Source organism: Thamnophis sirtalis, unplaced genomic scaffold (assembly GCF_051295495.1).
Source record: "Thamnophis sirtalis isolate CommonGarterSnake01/CBP01778 unplaced genomic scaffold, rThaSir2_p1.2 scaffold_5, whole genome shotgun sequence".
Classification (NCBI taxonomy): Eukaryota; Metazoa; Chordata; class Lepidosauria; order Squamata; family Natricidae; genus Thamnophis; species Thamnophis sirtalis.
Window position 1 is genome coordinate 115404208 of NW_028261385.1, and position 18370 is coordinate 115422577.

Genomic DNA, 18370 nt, shown 5'->3' on the forward strand with positions numbered 1-18370 from the left:
CAACATAACCGACTCTTTCACAAGCCTCTGTCATCCAAAGGCGGTCACTCCTGTCGTGGCTTTGTAACTCACTCAAAAATTCAGCCCTCCTCCACCCCCGCCTGCCTTCATTCCCGTCCCACCAACTCCTGCTCTGAAGAAGGGAGATCCAGGAACTGCGTACCCCGCCCTTTCCCGATTGATGGACCCACAGCGCCACCTGGTGGATAACCGATAAGTAACTACGCTGCTCGGAGCTTTCTTTCAAGGGAAGACTCGAAGGAGGAGAATTAAGAAGTAGGCTGTTACTTTCCATCAGAAAAGTTACAGTATAGAGCTGAAAAAAGCGCCTCCTTCCCTTCACTCAAAAACGGAGAAACAGAAAGAAACCCTTTCTCCCTGAAGATGCAGACTCCCTCTTGAAACCAAAGGATAACAATCTTCATTTTACCCTTTTCACTCTAAAAGTGTATTGATCTCTGTGTTTTGCAGGTAAGCTGAATACAACTTTGTATTCCTGCCCATTTTGTGATTTTATCTTAATAATTATCAGAGGACAAGCAAGTTTAGAAACACTGTTGTTTATCAAGAGAAGCAAATTTTATTTCAGCACAAACAGATGGGAAATTTTGCTTGGATGTTCCGTTATAGGGAGGCAAAGCTAATCCTCTGTGCACCCTCGTTGCTTTCACAAAGCCTTTTTCTTAGCAAAAGGTGTTCTTATCCCTGCAGGAAAATGACTTCAGAAAACAATTGTACTCTTCTTTTAGCCACCAAAGCTGGGGGGTGGGAGTGTAACATAGAGTGGTGATTAATCAGAATATGTATTGTTTGTGGGGTCATATCAGCACAAATTATCATTGGGTTGTTTTTAAACACTTCTGGATTTTTTAAAACTTATCTCTGGTTTAACTCTGCTTAAGAAACAGTAGAATATTTGGTCTGTACTATTTGTGAGGACTTTTCATCTTCTAATAATCTAGGAATACAGTTAGATGCTGCAATGATTTTAACTTTTAAAAGCTGGCTAGTTTACTCTCCTTTAATCCTGCCATTCTAGATATATTTCTTTCATTGTGTCACAAAGTAAAAGGCAAAATTCACTATTTTAAATTATGTCTTCATTCCAGATTTACGAGTTATACTCACTAGTGAGTTTGATTGACAAATTGAAATTTCTGTATGTGTATGTATGTATCTAGAACTTGATAGAACAATAATTTTACCAACACTGTTTGTCTGCCTGTTTTGTATCATTTGACACAAAAGTAGTAGCATCTTTAGCAAATAACATGCTTGGTTCTTGGTTTTGCTGCTTTAGAGTTCAGACCTTGGTCTCTTAAGCTTACAGAAGTTAGCCCAGCCTTCTGCTTTGTGGAAGGACGTGAATGCAAAGCAGAACTTAATGCAGGGAGGAAGAACATTCTGAACAGTTACATATCAAGAATTTCTCTTCAGCTATTAGTTGAGAACATGTTTCTGTCCAAAACATGGTTTCTGTCCAAAACCAGCTCCTTTCACAAAGGTATCACCACAAGCAGCCATAGTGCCAGGAGAGGCCCAGTCTTTCATGGTTCCTTAGAAGGGACTCTGATCAGATCAATGTATTGGATTGGATTGGATTGGAAAATGCTACTCTGCTGAATGATCTGGACGCTGCAAGGAAAGTTATATCCAGGTTTTTAGTTAAGGTTGAATGTCATATGGTTCAAGAGAGCATTACTACAACAACATGAACTATAGTGAGAAAATGCAAGCAAGGCAATCAGGATAGAAGAGAAGAGAAAAGAGAAAGGAAGAGAAGAATATTTTTATAACAATGGTCAATGTTAGAGGAACTATTCAATGTCTCCTTTTGTTAAGAAAACAAAATTAAGACCAGCTGTTAATATGAAAACTTTAAAATATCTCCGCTCTGGGCACCTATAACAGCTTGTTGATACATAATTACTATGCTTTTTGATTTGCAAAGAAATGTAATCTACTATAGCATACTGGGAAAGGTTGTTTGAAGTTCTACATATTTCTGAAATGTGGGCCTCACTATTAAACATAGAGGAGAGCTAACTGTCCTATACAAACTGTTTTCCACACAATGCAATTTAGAGACCCAAACTACAGCTGGAATTCCTTGATTTGCAGGCCTGAAAATGCCTGATTTGTTTAATCGTAAATATAAGCACGTTAAACCGAGAGTGTAGTGACTTTATTAAAATGGCTGCAGATTAGATCAGATTTGTAGGGGTAAAATATTACTTTCATTATCAGCTTATATTCCTCAGTTCTAAGGTTTATGAGACCTAAATTATGGGGAGAAGCCACAGCTCAGTATGCATCTTAGTATTTATTTCTGTTTGAAAAAGACTTCAGTTTTTGTCCGTTGCATTTTTTTAGTATCAGTGTTGGGAAAGAATTTTTATTTGCAATCTTGATTATTTTCCTTTCTTTTAAAATGTCTCTGCAAAATATTCTTGATTATTGAACTGTAGAAGATTGTATTTATAATGTGTGAATATTATAGATCAGTGATGGCAAACCTTTTTTGACTTGGGTGCCAAAAGTACACGCATGGGTGCTATCATGTGTGCTCCCATGCTCACCCCCATAATTTAATGCACATCCCCCACTGTTCCGCGCATGCGCACATGGCTTGCTTGGGTAGGGTGAAAATGGAGGCCAGAAACGGCCCATTTTCCAACTTCCAGTAGGTCTGTTTTTCACCCTGCCCTGGCTCCAGGGGCTTTCTAGGAGTCTGGGGAGGGTGAAAAACAGTCCAACACGCAAACTGGAAATTCGGGAACGGACTTCCGGGTTGTCTGTTGGGTCGTTTGTCTCCCTCCAAAGGCTTCCCTGAAGCCCCCGGAGGGAGAAAAATGGTCGAAAATCAAGGCCAAAAATTAGCTGGCCAGCGCACACATGTGCACTGGAGCTGACAGGGCAACACCTCGCGTGCCCTCAGAAATGGCTCCGCGTGCCACCTGTGGCACGCATGCCATAGGTTCACCATCAGAACCTATAGCATTGATATAGACCAAACCCGAGTTTCTAACAGGTAAACACTAAAGTGACCAGACGTCCCAATTTTGGCAGGACAGCCATGATTTATAACAATTTGTCCCATGTCCCGGGGTGTTTTTAAAAAGTCCCAATTTTCTGGCTTCATGTTGAAAGTCCAGTGGATTTGTTTAAGAAATCCTAACTGGGGCAAGACAAAAGACACTCTGTCTATCCTCTCTCTCTCTCTGCCTCAGTACTTTCATTGAAGATAAAACGTTAAAGCAAGAAAACAGACCCCTCCCGCCCATTTTACTTACTTTTATAAGAAAAGATGACCCAGTACCATAGAGCTCCAGGAAATAGTTTGTCTAGAGAAGTAGCGAGAGTTCCTTCCTGGATTTTCCAGAAGGGAGGGGCACGGAGGTTGTAGGTCGGCTCGTGTGGGAAAAATGGTGAAATATGGTGGAAAAATATTTCCCTGGGACCATTTTCACCATTTTAATTTGCTCAGTTCTTTGTATTAACATCTACATCATTCTGGATTGACTTGGAGTGCCTGCCTGCTGGTAAGTGAGCTGGGGTTTTTTCTTTTATTTTTTAATGTATTTTAAAATAATATTTTATTTATTGTGCATAGGATTTTTTAAAATAGTTTTATTCTGTGTGGATTCTTCTTTTAAATTGTCTTAGACTATTTAAAGAAAGATTCTATCCAAAATAAATTGAAGTGAAATCATTTTTAAAAATTCTATGCATAATACTTTGAAATATATTGTGCATAGAATTTTTTAAAAATAGTTTTACTTCAATTTATTCTGTGTGGAATAGTTTGAAATGTTTTACTTCAATTTATTCTGTGTGGATTCTTTTTTTAAATTGTCTTAGACTATTTAAAAAAAGATTCTATCCAAAATACAAAATACCAGCTGCAGTTATTCACTTAAGAACTGTGGCAAGAAAGGTGGTATAGTGACCAAAGTTACAATGGCATTGAAAAAGTGACTGATGACCATTTTTCACACTTAGCGACCATTTTCACATTTAGCGACCGTTGCAGCATCCTCATGGTCACGCGATCAAAATGTTGATGTTTGGCAACAGATTCTGGGGTCATGTAATTTCCTTTTGTGACCTTTTGACAAAGTCAAATGGGGAAACCAGATTCACTTATGTTACTAACTTATCAGCTGCAGTTATTCACTTAAGAACTGTGGCAAGAAAGGTGATATAGTGACCAAAGTTACAATGGCATTGAAAAAAGTGACTGATGACCATTTTTCACACTTAGCGACTGTTGCAGCATCCTCATGGTCACGCGATCAAAATTTTGATGTTTGGCAACAGATTCGTATTTATGATGGTTTCAGTGTCCTGGGGTGATGTAATCGCCTTTTGTGACCTTTTGACAAAGTCAAATGGGGAAACCAGATTCACTTATGTTGCAGCATCCTCATGGTCACGTGGTCAAAATTTTGATGTTTGGCAACAGTTACAATTTATATTTGTAAATTGTAGTTATGTTGAAATAAAAAAAAATATTACAATACTATTTTTCCTTTGTATGAGAATTTTTGTTGCTCCATATAAAATTTTTAATCAAGCCCCCCTCCCCCCGGTCAAAGGTGTCCCTCTTTACCAATCTGAAAATCTGGTCACCTTAGTAAACACTCATTTATGACCTCATTATTTTTGTTACATAAAATACTTCAGGAACATTCAGTGCTTTTAGAAATCCAGATATAGATTCTAAAGTTATTTTTTCTTTAACGTAACTGACTGTGTGGAAGCAAAAAAAACCCACACAAAATCAACCTGTGAAACGCCTAATAACTGATGAAAACTGCATTTTTAAGCCTCCTGGAAAATACGTGGTTCCACCTCCTCTATCCTGGGTATCTACTCCTCTTTTAAAACAACCTTATGAGGTTGTTCTTGAACAGGATGTGGCCTGGGCAGTGATGCAGGGGTTCTGCCGTTGGAAGGTTCTGCTCATCTCCAGAGTTCATTGATGGTCTGGGGCAAGTCATTGGGCTGATTTTTGATGAGGTTGGGGCCACAGGGGAGTTGGGGAAATCCCTGGTTGTGTTTCAGTGTGAGCAGGGAGATTGCTTGCATGATGGGATGCTCTTCCAAACCAATGCCATTCCTCCATTAACATACAAAGGGCATTGCTCTCTGGGGAGGGGGGACTTTGTTTAATACTACGCATGAAAATAAGCCCTGCATGCTGAGATGGTACACATGCCAATGCCAATGAGTATATTACAATGTCAGTGAATCAGGTCAGATTCTCTCACTGCCATGTAGAACTTTTGTGGAGGTAGGTAAATGTAGACTCAATCATCCAGACCAAAAGCATGTAAAAGGTCATTTTGACTAAAGAAGTTACTTGGATGAGTAACAGAACATATACATTTAATAAACTTTGGTTCAGTTGCCACGATTTAACCTTTTACGTGCTTTTGGCCTGAATGATTTAGTCTACATTTACATATTGCATTGCATTTTGGGGAGAGCCCCCTGCAAGAGTTAGTTCATTCCAACAACTCTCTGACTCTATGCCTAACCAAAAATTGTCATTTTGACTGAAGATGTTACTTGGATGAGTAACAAGACATCTCAGTTTAATAAATATTGGTCCAGTTGCCATGATTTAACCTTTTACATGTTTTGTGTAGGTAGTATGACCCGGATTGTTGGGGGCAATATGCTGACTCTGTAAACTGTTTAGAAAGTGTGGTAAAGTGCTATGGAGTGGTATACGTATAAGTCTAAGTGCCGTTGTTATTGTTTGTACACTGAAAACACGACAGCTGGGATGAAAAATACCTTTATAGATCTACAGAGTCCCACACATGTAGATCTTTAAACTTCTGCTGTGGTCTCTCTCAGAAAAGGTACAAAAGCATCATCTTAACATAGGACTTTCGATACTTTGCCCAACTATCCATATCTGCTATATCACAGAAAATTTCCCTTCTCCCAACTGCTGTTGAGAGAACTAATGCTACTCTGTAGTGATTATACGTTTTATCTCAGCATCCGTAACAAACCAGAGACACCAAAATGGTGAAATCCGTACCATGATGTCATCACACAAAATCTGCCATTATGTATTCAGCCATTTTGTGTGCACCCCAATGTTTCATGCAAAGCATATTTTGAATGAGGGCATCCTCATTTTATTTATTTTATTAGATATAGACTAGAAGCAAACTTAGTTTAATTTAGGATTAAGTAAGATACGGATAGCCCAATCATGCTAGTCCTCTGGAAGGTTGTGAAAACTTGTGTCTTCCCCTAGGCACCAGGGGTGTTGATGGAATTCTGGCATGGATATAGTTGTATTAGATATGGTGGGATTTTTAGAACCTTGGCCCACTTTTTTTATGGATTTGTGTAGTTTGGTTAATATTTTTATTTCTGTCACCATCCAGAAATCTCTCGGCAATGTGTGGCTGTAAATGTTCATTAAATAAATAAGTATAAATAAAATAGTCCTTCCATCAGGCCACATTCATACTGGATTTGTACCAGATAACTTCCACTAAAACCAAGGTAGCAATAGCAATAGCAGTAGACTTATATACCGCTTCATAGGCCTTTCAGGCCTCTCTAAGCGGTTTACAGAGAGTCAGCATATTGCCCCCAACAATCTGGGTCCTCATTTTACCCACCTCGGAAGGATGGAAGGCTGAGTCAACCCTGAGCCGGTGAGATTTGAACGGCTGACCTGCTGATCTAGCAGTAGCCTGCAGTGCTGCATTTAACCACTGCGCCACCTTGGCTCTTAGGTATACCCAAGAGTGATGAAATAAATATCCTGATTTAAATTTTAGGTTAATAATGAGGCATCTCCATCCCTTCTTCCATAGTCATCCAATGAATGTTTTTTTTCTCATTTAATTATGATTTCCCATTAAAAGTGTATTTAAATTTATGGAACAAGGTCAATCTAGAATGGGGGAAAGAGAAAAATCTCTATGGTAGGAGATTTAAAATGAAGGGGATTCCATAAGGTGGTGCCACAGCACTCCTGACTCCTGTGACCCACCAAATGTAGATCTCTAACTGATCCCAACAGCATACCTTCTTTACCAGATCTAGTAGGGCAGGCTGAGTTGGTCTCTCAGATAGCTTGATCCAATGCCATGAAAGACTTTAAAGGTCAAAACCAGTAACTTGAATTGGACTCAGAAGTAAACTGGCAGCCCATGCAGTTGGCAGAACAGAGATGTAACCTCTGCTGATCTACTGCATTCTGTACCAGTTGAAGCTTCTAGATACTCTCTTCAGAGTAAGCCCGTGTAGAGTGTATCACAATAGTCTAATTTGGAGGTGACTAGGACATGAATGACTGTCAGCAGGGCTGTAGATTCAAGAATGGGTAAAACTGGCACGCAAAACAAAGCTATGTGAAAGACCTCCTAGTCATAGCTATCGCCTACTCATCAAGCAGGAGTTATGAGTCTAAGAGGACCCTCAGATTGTGCATTGATTCTGTCTAGAGCAGTGCAATCCCATCTAGCATCAAAGAAGGAATCTGTGGGCTCCAAAATTCAAGGGCACTCAATCTTGCCAGATTCATCTGAAGCCTTTTGTTCCCCATATTCTCCAGACAGAGGGATAAGATATCCACATCATCATTCCTTAATTTACCAGAGATGGAGATATATAATTGGGTATCATCAGTGTACTGATAATACCTCACCCCAAGATGACAGATGAGTTCACCCACCCACCCTCATGTAGATATTAAAAAAGAGAAAAGAAAGGATTGAACTCTGTGGCACCTTAGATAGTAGGGGCTGAGGGCCAGACCTCTCTTCTCCAACATCACTGATTAGAGCAGACCCCAAATGAAGAAGGACAAGCAACACAACACTCTGCTACCCACCCTCAATCCTCTGAGCTCTTCCAGAAGGACATCATGATTGAAGGTGTCAAAAGCTTGAGAAGTCAAATAAGGCAAAGATAAATTACACTATCTCCATCCCACACATGCCAGAGGTCATCCAAAAGCATGAGCAGTGTGTTTTCCATCTTATAACCAGATCTGAATCCTGACTGAAGAAGATCCAGATAATCTGCTTCCTCTAAGGCCCTCTAAAGCGTTGCACAACCATTTTTCCTACCAACTTTCCCTGAAAAGAGAGGTGAGATCCTGGATGAAATTGTCCAGTATGCTGGTATCCAGTGATGGCTTCTTGAGGAGGGGGAAACAACCTCTCCAAGAGGTAAAGAACAACCCCCTTCTTCGAAGAAGAATTAATCACTGCAAGAACCCACTCATACAACATCTCCCTGAACTGCTTTAACTAGCTGGGAGAAGCATGGATCTAAAGAGCTGGTGGCTGAGCTTATAGGTTACTGAGGAGTCTCTCCTGCTTGAGCAGGGGGTTGAACTAGAAGATCCCAAGGTTCCTTCCAGCTCTGTTCAGCTTTTGTTTGTCCAGCTTTTGTTGTCATATGAATTCTGCTGGACTAGGTGGACTAAAAATTTCACTCTGTGTAAGGGCACTTTCTCAGCATCCAATACTTTCTGTCTTAGTCAATTAATTTTTTTTAACTTTTGTGCTGACTCTATTCTAGCAGGTGAAGCAGACGGGAGAATTGTGGGGATGTTCTCACAAGCCTTTTTAGCTGTTCTGCTCTGCACAACTGTCGTCCCCCTCAATGCTCAAAATGATGAAGGAACTTCCTGTGCAGGTAAAAAACATACTTTCTCAATTTACTTTAGTTCTTCCTTCATGGTTTTTCCTTCTGTCATGCCTTCTGAAAATATGTAAAGATGTAAGTTTAATATAAGAAATAATTAAAAATCTTATAGTGAAGATGTTCTATTATTACAATCCATGTCCAAAATCATATATTTGAATATCTAGGATTCTGCTGTACTTTGAGTCTGAAGACAAAGTGGTGTTATCAATAATACAGTGTACTCATATATCTCTAATTCTTTAAAGCGGCTACATTTTTTTCTAGAATTCTGTGACTGTCATCTGCAGCAGCCATAAAACCCCAGTGAAAATGGTACAGACTCACACACATACAGATACACACACATACTTCGGCTGGAGCTTATGCATTTGTGTTATCTCTCAGTTTTAAAAGGTGGGGAAAATGCAGAAAAGCACTACTAAAAAAATATCATTGTTCCAATATTGGAGGTGCTGCCATAAGGAAGACGGGGTCAACCTATTCTCCAAAGCACCTGAAGGCAGGACAAGAATCAATGGGTGGAAACTAATCAAGGAGACAACCAACTTAGAACTAAGGAGAAATTTCTTGACAGTTAGAACAATTAATCAGTGGAACAACTTGTCTTCAGAAGTTGTGGATACTCCAACACTGGAAGTTTTTAATAAGAGATTGGACAACTATGAGGCCATGATGAAATAATTGACTTCTATACTTGCATCGCATGTTTGATACAATGGCAAAAGGGCAGGATTTGCATCATGATGTGGCTGCATGTCATATTAATGCAGTTTGAGTATGCTTCAGACACTGTGGATCCCTGCTTAAAAAGGGGGGCATCACATCTAGGAATTTTGGTTTAATAAATACAGTAAATATTTGCTTAAGGATGACTATGTTTCTGATAATTCTGTTAATTTCCAAGGTTTATTTATGTGATTACATTAGGCTGAGAAACTATATTGACCAAAGCTGTCATTTATGGTACTCACTGTCTGTAAATTTAGATTAGCCACATTGGTTTAAGGGATGCATGTTCTAAATGAAAATAAATAAGGCTCATGCAATATTCTATATGTTATATATTGATGCTACCCTGTAATGGAGATCAGAATGATAATCTCTTCTGGGGGAAAGTGGTTTGGGAAAAAGGGCAGGAGATACCTCATGTCTTTATGAAGCTATAAGAGTCAATTCAGGAACTGATCCTTAACTCAGCTACTGCACCATGGGAATGAAAAACTACACAAACTCCAAGGGTTTCATTCCCCAAGAGCCTCTAGATGGGTATGTATCTAGTCTTCTTACCACATTCTTTCTCTTTTTCTTTTTTTACAGATAAAACTGAGTGTCCTATCACGGTGTACTTTGTCATTGACACATCTGAGAGCATTGCCCTTCAGACTGACCCTATTGAGAGTTTAGTGAACCATAGCAAGAAGTTTGTTGCTCAATTCGTTAATAAGCTGGCCAATGAGGTCTACCAACAACAAATATCCATAAATTGGCAAATTGGGGGACTTCATTTTTCAGATATAGTAGTAATCTTTAGTTCTATAACCCAAGACAAGGCGCTATTCAATGATAGGTTGGCAAAAATCCGTTACATTGGTCGGGGCACTTTCACAGATTGTGCTCTCTCCAACATGACAGCTCAGATGCCTCTCAATCCGCAGGGGACAAATTATGCCATTGTGATCACTGATGGCCATGTGACAGGGAGTCCCTGTGGAGGGATGAAGCAGCAAGCTGATCGAGCACGAGATGCAGAGATCAAGCTCTTTGCAGTGGCCCCCAGCCAGAAAATCTATGAGCAAGGTCTCCAGGAAATTGCCAGCCTTCCACATGAACTTTTTAGGAACAACTATGCCACTCTAAAGAAAGGCAGTGTTGATGAAGATACTGAGACCATGGATAAAATCATCCAAGTTATGGTAAGAATTGATACCTAAGAATTGTGTTAGAACATTGTTTTACTGGATCATTGGGTAGCTTGACTGTCTAATAAGGTGGGAGTTGCATGGTGTGGTTTTCTAAAAACCAAGCACTAATTGGCTTAATTTGCATGAAAATATTTCAGGCCATCATTAGAAACAAAATATTATAGAGAAGAAATGAACATGAATAATCCCAAAGGACATTATTCCTATTCCTGCTACCTGAAAAGATCTCTAAGGAGGCTTTTCCTATGAAGGATTCCAGGTCCTGCTCCAGCATTCAAAATGACTTTGTTCTTAGATATTCCCCCCCCCAAAAAAATGAAGTGGCCACCCCAGATTTTGTGCATACACTCTGCCCAAAATTCCTTTTGTTTTTCCAAACTCTGACTATAATCTCCTTGAGGAAAATGAGCAGGTAGCTCTCCCTACTTCTCAGAAGTAGAAGAAATGACATTTCAAATATCTTTATAATTGTTGAAGGAAAGCCATTGGCTATCATAGTTTCAACATGTTCATTCTGGTTCTTTCCAGATCTGTGATTCTAATAGTAGTGCCTGTTGTTTCTAGGCTGTTTACAAATGACTGCAACCAATAGGTGGAATATTGTGCAGATTTTTGACCAAAATAAAGATTTATTGTCCGATTGTTGTGCATCACTTCCAGCAATCTTATATGTACACCATATAATGGTATAGAGAGAGAACACTTGGTTGCTTTAGTTTCCAATAGATTTTTCCAGTGGATTTTTTAATCTGTCTTGAAAGCATCATATATGGATTTACACTGTTGCCATGTGTATTGATGTCTTCCCATTTCTCTTTTCTTCCCCATAAACCTACTGCCTCAAGCACTGTAGGAAATATTTTGCTTAAAAAATGGATTCTTTCTATCTTTACAAAGTCGTACCTTAGAAGCCTTCTAAGGCCATCAGCTTTGTTCTCTTACGAGAACTAAGTCATGTGGCCAGGTTCTGCCAAATGGAGTAAAATGTGGGCTTTCCTCTTTTTCTGTTAGGAATATTTCTAATATTATGGATTAATTTTACTGCAAATACATTTCATGAAGAGAGACCTCACTTCCTATTGAAGGTGATCCAAGTTGGGCAGTTCAATTGGAACCAGAACCAGAACTTATCAATAGATTGGAAAAAGTTCAAAGCATCTTTTCTGCACTGAAATCACATTTCTCAGACTCTAGTATTCAATTGTTTTAAAATTATGGAATAGAAGCCAATCATATACTCCTTAGTATTTATCTTTTTATCCTTTGTATCCTTTTATAGCTGGATGTGATGCCCCCTTCTAATATAAGATAAAAGCATATAATTAGGGAAAGGTTCTTCACAGCACTTGCACTAGAGGGGGGAGGGGGAGAGAGAGAGCGCTATCAGAGGGATAGTTAGCTTTACACCAGTGGTGGGTTTCTACCCATTTGGACTGGTTCGGCCAAACCGGCAGTAGCTTGGCAGCCTGGGTCACTGGAACGGGCAGCGACCCAGGTTGTACTATGCATGTGCGCAAGCATGCATCAAGCATGAGCTCACACACCGCGTCCCTGAGCAAACAGGCAGTAGTCTCTGCTGGAACCCACCCCTGCCTCACACAGATCTAAAAATTTCATTTTTTAATATTTAAATAAATGTCATGGAATAATACTAGATATTACTATAAACCTGTTCAAAGTTAAAATAATATAAATAATATAATCAATTTATACTTAACACCATGTATGAATATGCTTAATTGGATACAACCAATTATGTCTATCATGGGAACAATACAAATCAAGCAAAAGCACCTGATAGGATTTAAGCATAAACACATAAGATTGGAAGGAACTCTGGAGGTCTTCTAGGCCAACCTTCTACCCAGGGCAAGAATCCTCAAACCATCCCAGAAAATTAGCTGCCCGACCTTAGTTTGATAATACCAACTGCAGATGGTTCATCTGCAGTTCTAAAAGTCAGGCTACTCCGCTCCTCAATAGTTCTCACTGGCAGGAAATTCCTCTTTATTTCAAGTTTGGCTCTCTCTTTGTAAAGTTTACATCCTTTGGTCCTTGGGATGTTGCAAAGGACAAATCTACCAACTTTTCTCTTTCCACATCCTCAGCCTCTTTCTTGCATTATGTTGACCAAAACTGGACAGTACTCCAAATGTTGAAGAGTACTTGGCCTAAGACAGAACACTGAATTATTTCCCTCATTCCTCCCTCACTTGTATAGAAATAGACCCATTAAGGACTAGGAATTGAAGAGAATTGTTCAACCAATTGCAAAACCATCTGGTAGTGGGACCATCCTTGTGACATTGTTCATTTTATCAAGTAGGAATTTGTGGTCAACATTAAGTAAGTGCCTTACTTACAATTTAAGTATGGTATATTATACCCATAACATTCCCAATTATCGTAGTACTGAAGTGTGTTTCCTGGGCATCTTAGCTATTTGTTTGGCATTTTATCCCTTCTGCCTGATGGGTTGGCCTGTTCCAGTATCATTGTTTCTTTTCTCCTTAGTATTAACTTAGATGCTTTCAGAAGGATTTTTACCTTGGTGTCATAAATTTCCATATAGATATAGTAATTCTTTATGAATAATGTGACTTCTATCTTCCCTTTTGTTGGATCTGCTTTGTTTGAACAAATCATAACCTTCCATTCCTAAGTCCCATCCCACCAAGAACAAGTAATACTAGCAATGTCATATTTGCCTCCTGCTTTGTACTAGGATTTTAATTTCTCTCTGTTTGTTCCCATGCTCTGCACACCGCTGTACAGGTATTTTGAGCCCTTGAGTATTGCCCTGCAAAGTCTGCCACAGACTAAAAGTCCAGGATCAAATCTTGGACTTCTTTCACAAAATTATGTCTGCTTCTAAAATCCAGTTTTGAAAGCATTAGGATTTCCATGTCAACGGCAAAATGAAAAATCTGAAGCCTGAGGTTTGATCGCAAGTAGGATCAAGCAGGAAAAACAAAGTTAAGCAGAATACCAGTCATTATTGCTAAAATAGCCCTACTCCATCTGTTTTGTTTGATAATTCAGGAATTCTCACAAGCCATAAAATCTGCATATCTCCCTTAAAATGGGGTGAGAAAAACCAAACTTTGCATGGAGTATATTGGTGGAACATGCTTATCCAGACAGATTCAAAAGAAAGAGCTATGCTGGTTTCTTTTTTCAGTTTTATAATTTTCTTTTGTTTTTGTTCATTCCCTGACAGAAACATGATGCCTTTGCAAAGGTAAGTGTACAATTTGTGTCCATACAACAATATTATGAATTTTTGGAAGCCATACTCAGCTGCAGGTTTCGAATCAGTGCCAACTGTGCATTCTGTTTAGAACAGCAGTTCTCAACCTGTGGGTCACAACACCTTTGGGGGTTGAATGACTTTTTCACAGGGGTTGCCGAGGAGCCTCCCGTGGCGAGGCTGGCAAGAAGTCGGCCCGAAGGGAAGGAGCAGCTCAGGTTCCCCACGCGGCGGAAGGAGAAGTGCCAGAAGACTGATGGGCTTCCCAGCAGGCCAGTCTGACCAGCCTCCCATGCGGGCGCTTTTTCAGCGACTGTTCCTGCCTGGGAGCTCCTACAGGGCGCACGCCTTCACTGGGGTTGAGCTGCATCACTTCCCCCCCCCCCGAGCCGGCTCTGCTTAGTTCCACCAGGATCTGAGGGGGAGACTGTTAACTGGAAACCGAACAGAGAAGAAGGGAAGGGAGACCAGACTGGGGACGTGGGAGGGGGAGGAGGGGGTTACTGGTTGGAAGTCTGTGAGGTGGGATCACCACGCATGTGGCCGGAGGAGGAAAGAACAAAACCTTGCGCCAGTAAGTAGGGGCTTCTGCTGCTCTTCTCGCTGAAGGTGGCCGAGCACCCAAGATCAGAGTGTGCATGTGTGTATATATATATATGTGAGAGTGGGGGGTGGGGGGAAAGTAGGAGCTGGAATGGCAGCAAGGAGGGGGAAAAGAGAGACATGCGCAGCACAGAGGACGCTCGGAAAGCAGGTTGCTCTGAGTGATGAATGTTGATGAGCAGAGCTACAGAAGCCAAGAGGTACCATTGAGGCATAAAACAAGGCAGGGAAAATAAAATAAAATAAAATAAAGGAATGTGGGATGCGCATACTCTGAGATTCCCTACCCATGCTACAGTGGTCAGCAAACCGCGGCTCATGAGGGCCCCTCTTTGGCCCCTCTCCTGTGGCTCCCTGCTGACCCAATCAGCAGGGAGTCACTGCACAATGAGGTGAGTAACTGGGTATGCAGTGCAGGGGAACCACGCTGTGCAGGAGACTCGTCAGCGCTAGACTCAGGTCAGTGTGAGCCGTGGTCCCCTTTATGTTGGCCCAGGAAGGAGGGGAATGGGGAGCAGCAGCAGCAGCTGGTTGGGTGCAGGGAGGGAAGAGCTCCAGTTCTCCTGTGCTGCACAGGGCTCTCCTTGTGCAGGGCTCTGGAACTCTTCCCTCTCTGCATCCAGAGACGGCTGCTCCGGCTCTTTCCTGAGCCAACACAAAGGGAACAGCGGCTGACACTGACCTGAGTCTGGCGATGAGTCTCCTGTGCAGCGTGGCTCTCCTGCGTAGCGCAGCCAGCTACTCACTTCTCAGTGGTGGCAGTGGAAGGAGTCGCTGTCCCTGCTGCTGTGATCCTGGCCCAGGAGGGTATTTTGCTTGCACGTGCAAGAAAGAGATGAAAGAAAAAAGGGGAGAAAGAGAGAGAGAGAAATGAAAGAGAGCTGAAAGGAGAGAATGGGAGAGAGGGAAAATGGAAACAAATTAGAGGGAGAAGGGGGAGAGGGAGAAATAAATGAAAGAGAGCTGCAGGGAGAGAATGAGAGAGGGAAAAGAGAGGAAAACAAATCAGGGGGAAAGAAAGGAGAAAGAAAGAAAGAAAGAAAGAAGAAAGAAAGAAAGAAAGAAAGAAAGAGAAAAAAGAAACAAACTAACTTTCTCAGACCTATGACAAAAGCAATGGCAAGCTAAATCTCTTGCCAAGAAAACTGCAAAAGGCACAAATTGGAAGCAAATCTGATATTTTTTAAAGAAAATAACAGAGATGGCAAAAAATGCATCTGAAAATAAGATCATTTATAATTTTGGATAACGTATTATATTGTCAAACTCAAAAGAAATCAAAATATATATCCTATTGCTATTAGTATAATCTTGCCAGCTTCTATCAACTTAGAGTTCACTATGAAAAGATTACAGAGAAGCAATTTCCCACAATTAATAATTTTATTTTGGATTTGCTATCGTATTCAATGAGAAAGAAAGAAAAAGAAAGAGGGAAAGGGAAGGAAAGAGAGAAAGAAAAGGAGAAGAGAAAGGGAGAGAAAAATAGAGAAAAACAGAAATGTGAGGGAGGGGGAGAGAAGAGAGAGAGACCCTATTCCCACAGAAAATACTGAGCCATGAAACCTGGGTAGGCATGTCTGGGGGGGGATGTCATGTGACTGGGTGATGTTGAGTTGGCCACACCCACCCAGGTTTTGTGGCTCCCGGTGTTTTCCTTTTCTGTGGGAAACGGATCCAAATGTCTCTTTGAGTGTTTAAGATTGCCGACCCCTGTGCTTCAAGACAAAATTTCATTTATTTGTAATTAGAAATAAATATTTTAAAATATATAATTACATATTATTTTTGTGATTAATCACTGCTTTAATTATGTTCAATTTATAACAATAAAAATACATCCTGCATATCAGATATTTACATTACGATTCATAACAGTAGCAAAATTACAGTTACATAGTAGCAATGAAAATAATTTTATGGTTGAGGGTCATCACAACATGAGGAACTGTATTAAAGGGTCACGGCATTAGGAAGGTTGAGAACCACTGGTTTAGAAGAAGACCCCTTCTGGTGCAGTGAGACTTCTTTCTCCGAAAATAAATTCTGCGCTGATTTGAAGTGTCATAGAAATCTATCCAATCCAGCTTAATTCTTTTATGGATTTGTCTTCAGAAATACTAACAAAGGGATAGGGTACAAAATATGCAGAAATTGAATTATTTTTCTATTGCAAAATCGTTAGGATGTGCAATTCACATATCCAGACTCACAAGTGCATGACATCGGATTAGACAGCCTTCCTTCAAGAAATATTATAAAAGGGGAGTAGAAAAGATGCTTTTATGGAATTATGGAATTATTTAGTGAGGCTGATTAAACTTGGTGGTCCTCCTTGTAAATGTAACTTTGCCCCACTTTTCCCCACAACTCCAAGATATCATTGAAGAGGAGGGACAGAAAGCATATAATTCATTATGAAATCTTCACTTATATTTTCTTTTTCTTTTAGTGCTATAAAATGAGCTGCCTTGAAATTCAAGGTCCACGTGGTCCAAAGGGATTTCAAGGACAAAAGGTAAAGATATAAGGGCAAAGGGGACAATAAATATGTAAGAAGACAGAACAGATTGTGTATTATACAATACAAGGTTTTCAACAGAAATCCCACATTAATGGCTCAAAAATACCAAAGATTCAATTTCAGAAGTGTGACTATCATGCATCCATGGGTTGTAGCTTTGGGAAAACGAAGTGAGGAAGTGATGTAATGCTTCAGTCTACACAGTAATCACATTTCATTAATAATTCAGCACAGTCACTTATCTTTAGACCATGTATATACAGATTAACCTGAATTGTGTTTCCTAAAAATTGCAGAGAAAAATACATTTGGTTTTTTTAAATATATATATTCCCTTAACATCAGCCTTTTTATGAATCTGATATATGACACAAAGATGTACGATTCTGTATAAACTTTTCCTGATTATATTTCATTTAATATAATATTTCCGATATTAATTTTTGCTTTTTGGGTTGTAGGGAAAGGATTAGTAGACAAATTTATATAATGATCATTCTTCTAATATACAAATTTCTGTAGTACTGTCTATGTTGTTCCATAAGTTTTACATGAAATTATTGAGCAAAGTACAATAGACTTAATGCCATAATTGATGAGTCAACTTTTGCTATGATTGTACCAGATGTTTACATTCATGATTTAGACAGTTGCATAACTGAGAATTGCAGTCTATACCCTATAAATCTGCATAGTTGAGAACTATACAGCTACATGGTTCTGTAGTATTTGAAGACATGTTTGCTGTATTTAGAATATAAGCACTTCATTGGCAATTCAGCTTCTTACATATTTGCAAAGAGAAGTATGTAAAGAAGCAAAAGTAAGTTTTCTAGCCTAGAATCCTATATTCTCTTTTCTGGAACAAGTGACCTTGAACTTTGCTTCCAAAGGCTGACATCAATGTTCTTTGGCATTTTTAAAATAAAAAATTAGAAATGCTCTTGCAGGATCAATCTGCTGAGACATTTCAAGAAGCTTAGGAAATTGGCCAGAAAACTTTGGACTCACTTACAAAATAACAGCAGGCACATGGAACCTTAGTATTATGGGTCCTATACATATATACATACATAAATACATACATAAATACATAAATAAATAAATAAATACATACATACATACATACGTACGTACATACTACATACATACATACATACATACATACATACATACATACATACATACATGTATTTAGAGTTACAACCCCTGGTATTTATCAGCACAAATACAACACACACACACACACACATCTATATACACACACACATAGATACATAGATACATAGATACATACATACATACATATAAAATAAATAAATAAATAAATAAATAAAGCACATATACAACACAAATGTAGTGGACAACATAAAA

At 39.5% G+C, this 18370-nt stretch overlaps 1 protein-coding gene across 2 annotated transcripts in view; it reads left to right on the forward strand.

Annotated features, from left to right (window-relative positions):
• Positions 1-305: 305 nt before the first annotated feature.
• LOC106545379 (collagen alpha-2(VI) chain) overlaps positions 306-18370 on the forward strand; it is a 66044-nt gene continuing 47979 nt past the window's right edge. Inside the window, exons 1-5 of one of the 2 annotated variants that reach the window (XM_087716672.1) lie at positions 306-471; positions 8569-8685; positions 10015-10610; positions 13840-13860; positions 16925-16990. In XM_087716672.1, coding sequence (XP_087572798.1) covers positions 8598-8685; positions 10015-10610; positions 13840-13860; positions 16925-16990 — 771 coding nt within the window. In that variant the 5' untranslated portion in view covers positions 306-471; positions 8569-8597. The remainder of the gene's footprint in view (positions 472-8568; positions 8686-10014; positions 10611-13839; positions 13861-16924; positions 16991-18370) is intronic. The other variant, XM_087716671.1, reaches the window with a different exon arrangement.